Genomic DNA, 7,003 nt, shown 5'->3' with positions numbered 1-7,003 from the left:
TGAATTGTTACTTTAATATAAAACTTAACTTGTCATTGTTATTTTCTGAGGTGTGCATACTGCCATTTTTCTTAATAAGGGAAATATAAAACCAGCAAATCGATGTGTTTAGCATACTAAACTGTTTTCTTTGCTTCTCAATTCCTCTGAGATTGGCCTTATTTATATTATAATCATTTGAGTTGGAAAGGATCATAGAGGTCATTTCAGTTTCTCTTCCCCCAACTGCACAAGTAAATTGATTCACACTCCTAACTGTTATCAGCTAGACATATACATTTCCCACTGATTCCCATATTCCCACTGACAAGGATTTCATAAGTTTTTCAGGGCTGCACCTTCCATTCCTAAACTGCACTATGAGAGGTTCTGTCCCTGATAAGTTATACATAACTTGCTTTGCCTTTAGTAAAAGACTTAAATAGCTGAGGAGCTGTTATGGTAAGGATACTTTCCCGGCTAACAACTACTGTAAGGGTAGTAGTTTATTTGCTATAGGCCACTAAACAGCCACAATGTTACATTTTTATTTGTGGCTAGGAATCACAATTCCTTAGGTTAGGGGATGATGTGCCAATTGATTTAACCATGGCAAGTAGTCAAGCACCATGTATATATCAACCCTGCATTGTATCCCCATGCCCTGCAAGCTTGAGCTAGGCAAACCCACCTCCTCTTCCTCTTCGAATTGCCTTACAGGTGCCACATCCTGCATACCCAGATGCTTCTGGAATGCATGTCTGATACGAGGGTTTTGGGGGATGAATCTCAAGTTTCTTAGTACCGTGCAAGTGCAGCCTTTCTAGGAATTGACTTGTGATGCACTGTGGGGTAATTTAGCTTTTCTTGTTCTCATGGGAGAAGCTTATTTTATCCTATTGTTGCTTGAGATACTAAACAAACCTCATTTTGTGCGTGATGTATTAGTGGGTCAAATCAATTAGCTACTTCTGGTCATGGGACAACTGCTTCTACACTGTGATGTACATACTCTGAGAGATGCTCAAGGGTCTTTAGACCATTCTGAAATGTGCAAAGGTGCTGAATGCAGGAGCTGAAGACATTTGACTTCTGTGAAGACTGGGCAGATTTACGTGTTGAGTGGTGCAGTTGTCATTCAATCCCCATAGGTAGACTGGCATTTTTGCCACAGGAAAATTGCCAGAATAGTTTGTAGGCCTGGGATGGCCAATAGTGGCACCAGAACTCCTACATGAAGATGCATGAACAAGGAGTTTGCCTCAGTTATCCAGCATGAGGACAGTTGACAAATTTGACCATAATGGTGTTACAGAAGCAGGTTGTTGTACCTTTCTGGCTACTGCAGACAGCTACAGGCCCATGGCTACCCAGTTTTGTGGTAGCTTCCAGTATTCTTAAAGTAATTTAGCACTGGTTGAGAAAGTAAGGAATGTACTTGAAATACAGTTAGGTTTCCACAGAATAGGGTTCCCAAACAGTGTGGGGCTACTGATGGAACACATATGCCTATAGTTTGCCCTCCAGAATGAGCTGGTGAATCCTACTTTCTGATTCCACAGGGCTTAGCGGACCACAAGGATATGTCCACAGATGCCAATGCCATGTGATCCCAGTGTTTTTTGGAGATCTGGCATTTCCATGCTCAGACATTCTTAATGATGTACTGGCACACGCTATTATTTTGAGGCACTCTGCCTATCTTTACCTGTGTAATCACATTAAGTCCATATAGAAAATTAAAGTACATGAAGATGATGAATAGTAATAGCTTGTGTATTTGGAAGGCTGAAGACAAGTTGGCAGTGCCTACAAAACCATCTGGGTGAATATGATGGCCTCTTGCACAATGTATGCGAGGCTAGAAGTGGAGCTATTGATGAAACATATATGCCTATAGTTTGCACTCCAGAATGAGGGAGTGGACCCTGGATGTGAATGAGTTCATTCACCAGTGTGTAGAATCAGAAAATGCCCTCAACAACAGGGTCATGGGAGTCAATGGAAATTAAGGATGCTCAATATTAGGGGTGTGCGAAGTGGGCCCTATTCGATTTGGATTCGGCCCGAATTGGGGACAGTGATTCAATTAGTTGATTCACATCATTGTCCCCGATTTGATTCGGCCAAATCCAAATCTGAAGATTTGATGCTGATTCAGATAATCAGTGATTCGGCCATAAACACAGCTTTAAAAGTTTTTTCTACATACCCTGAGGTTGCAGGTGTGGCTCGTGATTGCTGCAATGCTGAAGCATCCCACAGGAGCACGGGGGCCCTCCATATGCTCAGTGGCGAACCTGGAGGTGGACCAAAAGCACTTCCAGTTCACTTCAGGGTCTGCTGGGGGGCCCGCCTGCGCCTCCCCAGCTCGTCTATCGGTCGCAGGGGGACCCCGGGTGGACCCCCGACCCAGGAGGCACCAGTCGCTGAGCTGGGGGGCCCCCTGTGCGCTCCTCGGCAGACCCAGAAGTGGACTGGAAGTGCTTCTGCTGCCGAGCATGCTGGGGAGCCCCCCGTGCTTCTGTGAGACACTCCATCTGCCCCAGCATTGCAGCACTCATGAGCCCCTGCTACCTAGAGGTATGTAGAAAAAACATTTAAAGCTGTGTATGTCCGAATCTCTCTGAATCGATGCAGAGGATTCCGACTCAATTCGGAGAGATTAAAGGGTACTCTGATTCAATTCTGCCTCATCTGCATACTCGAGCTCTGGGGCAGGATGTCCACCCTTCAGATCTAACACTGCAAAGGCAGTGGTAGAGTCCCTACATTAATTTTATTTTTTAAATAAGAAGAATTGAATTCTTCTTACCTTAGTCCTGCACAAAGACAAGGCTACAAATTGCAGTGTTTTTCATTTCAGTTAAATATTTCAGTCTCCTGGTTCAAGACTGCAGGTTGCAACTTAGCAACATGAGAACTGTACACATCTCAGTAAATGAACTATGCACATTTTTTTACCAAAAGTATTCAGAGTAAATCAGTCCACATCACAGGTTTGACTGGGGGCGATTCATAATTGTGCCTCTTACTGGGACTACCTCCAAAATCCTTTTCAGGCTTGGTAGTCCACTAGGGACTCAACTTTTTTGGAAATTCCTGAAAGGAAACACGAGGCTAGCAGAGGGGTTCCATCAATCTACCAAAAGGAGGCTTTTAAGAGCCTGGTGACAGCACAACAGATCAGCGAATGGAAGGGAACTAGTCTGTTACAGAGGTGAAGCAGCAAAAACTGCACAATCACCAAAAATGACTGATTGAGTAGAATTGCTGCTGCATGATTGGTAAGTGTGTAGGTATTGATTTCCAGGAGTGGGGAAAACCTGTAAGAACATTAATAAAACTGCTGCGGAAAAACGTGGGTGACTGCTAGCTGTGGACTGGCCCATCTTCTTTGACTACCAATGCATAAGCTGACTAAGAAAATACAGAAGAAAAAGCCCCAAACCTAATGATCTAGGGCCTGAGGGAATTCCAGGGCATCTTCCATAGAAAGGAACTAACATGAAAATGCTGAGTTTTGGAGACTGTAGCACAAAGAACTGCCATGCCTTAAACATGACTCAAAGTTCCCCAGCTATATTAATACTCACATTTTAACAAGGTCACGTAAAACAGTATGAATGTGAACATTAATTTTTAGTAAAGGTCTTAATAGTAAATAATGTATTGTTGTAGCATTTATTTAAAAAAAAAGAAAGGAAGGGGGAAAAAAAACATTTTAAAATATTATCTAAAAACTCTTGAAAGCCCTGTGGCCCTGCAGTCATATTTAAAAAAGCAAAAGCATTAATGTGAAACACCTAAGCCATTCACCTTTGCATATGGCTGAGGGGAGTAGGTACTAGGAGGGAATATAGGAGGCCAAAATGCTGTAGAAATTCCTTACATGGCTTTTCTGCCCTTAAACAAATGAAGTGCTAAACATCAAACAGAGCAATATGAAGTTCCATGCAGCTTTTGAGAAGCAGAGAGCAAGAAGGAAGTGTGCAAAATGGTTAGAAAAAGTAATGGGATTGGAATGTCCCTGGAGGAGGATATGCACCTTTGATGGCTATGCTCCATCTGTACTAGTAAGTGGAGATATACCTAGAACTAGAACAGAGTTTACAAAGTCAGATTGTACTTCTCCCAAGACACAAGAATAGGGGCATATGTGCGGTTGATGGGGGAAACTATAGGCAAGCATGCAATGGAGACTTATCCTATGAGTGAAATGCCCTTTCTCTAAAATCTAATCAGGTTGTTTTTTCCATGTTCAGTTCTCCTCAAGATATGAGCTCAAAGGAAAAATCAGATAATGGCAAAGAGGTAGGATCTGAGACCAGTCTTCAGGAGAGGGCTACAGCACAAACAGCTTCAGACACAGGTATTACCTCCTATAAAGTCTGGCATTGTAATGCTGTGGGGTTGTGGAGAAAGGAAATCTGTGAATGTTGGGAACAATGATAGGACAAATAAGATGGAAATAACATATTTTACTTGGATCAGTGCACCAAGTTGTAGAAGGGGAACAATAGGCAAGTCTTCCAAAGTATGAAGGAGTGGGAAAGTTTTGTGTGCGCTCTGGGGATATGGTATAATCAGTCATTCTTCTAGGCCTGGAAAAGGGAAGAGTTTAAACGTTCTAGAAAAATAAGGAAAGGGAATTCTGCAACTGAAGTCAAGCTCTCAGAGGCTATGGGAACAGTCTTTTTAGTCATTGTCACAAAAGCTTCCATAAACATAAAAATAACTGAAACAGAGACTGAGCTTAATTCTTGCTTGTCTGTTTCTTGGCTAGCTGGCCAGCCAAACAGGTTTTACAGTCATGTCAGCTGTGCACATTGTGCAGGGGATGTTGGGACTAAAAGCTCTCCTGTCCACTGAAAGCTGGCACAACATCTTGATTAAGCACAGCATGTCACCTGCAGCTGGAATTGAGAGTTATGTCTTAGCTGCAGTAGCGTCAAAGTAGTTCCACACCCCCCTTAGAACAGATTAAGCATAAAGCAATTTGAAGTATGAAAGCCAAATGCAGATTTTTCCCTGCCGTTAACGTCTGCATTGCATGTATGAAATATGCAACTACAATCTGGATCTAAGTACAAAGGTGAAACCTGCCTGGTCAGGTGCATGTCATAAGGAATTGCATACGTGTTTGGAAACTGGATAATCACACTGTCAAAGCCAGCAGTGTTTTTTTTCTTTCCTCACACAAGGGTAGGGGGAGGACACACCCACATACATTTTATACTTTAATACACTGGAAAGTACTTGCCTGTGTAGCTTGATTGGCAACGCCTTTCTAATATAGGCGCAACAAACATCTTTTTAAAAAGTGCTTTTTCAGGTTTCCCAAATACATAAGCAAGTTCTAGTGGTAAAAGCATAGCATAACATAACTGTTGTTGTATGAAAACAACATTAAAAAAACCATCACATCCCTCAGTAGCATTACTGTACTGAAAGAAGTTTCCAGTATAATCCTTTTTAGCACAGACCTTAGCTCAGTGGTTTTCAACTTTTCTAGACTGGAGGCACCCCTCAGTAGATTCAAAGAAGCCTTTGGAAAATGCTAGCTCTTAGTTTTCACTCTCTTTTTGACTACATAACAATACTAGAGCAGTTGTTCTGTTGTAGAGAACTCAGAAAGACCACAACAGGCTAGAATGTTTTTAATGTTATGGATTCTTATTTGAAATCTCTGGGTTTATCTTGTGAATTGTATTTGTGCACCTAACTGTGTTAACATTGTGTAGCATTTTGTGGCACCCCAAAAGGATCTCAAGGAATCCCAGGATGTGACAGCACCTTGCTCAAAAATAATTTCCTTTGCTAAATGCCATATAGCTATAGCCCTGACCAGATCAGACAGATTGAGCACAAATTCAGACCCAGTACACTCCAGATGAATCCACCCAAAGGGATCAGCGTTTCACTTATTCCAAGAAAGGAGCACAGGAGGAGGGTTAGCTGACCCAGGAAACCTGTTAGATTTTGGTGAAGACCAAGGCAACTACAATAATTGGGCTTTGTCATGTGTGTAGACAATGAAGGAGAGGATTTTGTCAACCTTTTCCAGGAGTTAGTATGCCTATATTTCAGCGTACAGTGGTGTATAGAGGTCATCACACTGTCTGCCAATGAGTTAGCCTGGGTACCAGATGATGATAGGTTGTGGCTTCCCAGGGTAAATTAGCAAATGAAGAATTCCATGATACCACAGCTGGACTGCTTCTAGTGCCCAAACTAGCTCACTTGGGATTGTCATGGGTTTCTGTGCTTCACTGTAGTGTACAGTGTAGACATACCCATATTTACTTGCATGTGGAACCCAGAGACTTGCATAAAGCAGACATACCCAAGCCAGCTTTAAATTAACAAGATTGGATACCTGTGGCAGTCTAGTCATGGTAGAATGGAGGTCAGTACAGGCTGGAAACCCCACGTAAGGAGCAGGATAAAACACTGTGACTGCAGCATAGACCTACTTTTTGACTGCAGCCTGGCTTATACTTGAAATGTTTGCTAGCATAGCTGCATCAGTTAGGAGTGTGAAAAGGAATTGTTATTTTAATTAGTGTAGTTATACTGGCAAAAGCCCTAGTGTAAATACTGTTACACTGACAAATATGTGTTTTTATTGGCATTAGCTGCATCTCTAAGAGAGTTGATCAATACAGTTCTACCAAGGAACTCTTTCTAGCAGAGGCCATTATAGTTCAAGGCCTGAGAAATTTCCCACTCCATGATCAACCTAGAAGAACTGAGCAAATCCCACACAATCCATTGATGAGGCCAGAGTAGGATAGTAGAGCAAGCACAGACTGTTTAAGTATTTATATCCTACTTACTATATTTTAAAGACAGAAATGTGCTATATTGGCAGCCATGGTACTTGGAAGTGGGTGAGTGTAAGTGACTCCTAGCCAAAGGAGCACTTAAGCTGCTGCATTAAGCAAGGTTTGAAAGCTCCAGAGAAGTTGAATGGACAACCCAGTAAGCATAGTATCACAGTATAGAAAGACTGCATGCAGCA

The 7,003-nt window shown here is 42.2% G+C and overlaps 1 protein-coding gene across 1 annotated transcript in view; it reads left to right on the top strand.

Annotated features, from left to right (window-relative positions):
- ERICH6 (glutamate rich 6) overlaps positions 1-7,003 on the top strand; it is a gene marked incomplete at its 5' end in the record, with an annotated part of 36,819 nt that overhangs the window by 11,188 nt on the left and 18,628 nt on the right. The window contains one exon of the mRNA XM_025192990.1: positions 4,245-4,351. Coding sequence (XP_025048775.1) covers positions 4,245-4,351 — 107 coding nt within the window. The remainder of the gene's footprint in view (positions 1-4,244; positions 4,352-7,003) is intronic.

Source organism: Alligator sinensis, unplaced genomic scaffold (assembly GCF_000455745.1).
Source record: "Alligator sinensis unplaced genomic scaffold, ASM45574v1 scaffold1009_1, whole genome shotgun sequence".
NCBI classification, from domain to species: domain Eukaryota; kingdom Metazoa; phylum Chordata; order Crocodylia; family Alligatoridae; genus Alligator; species Alligator sinensis.
The sequence above is the reverse complement of the archived record's forward strand: the minus strand, read 5'-3'. Positions and strand labels throughout refer to the sequence as shown.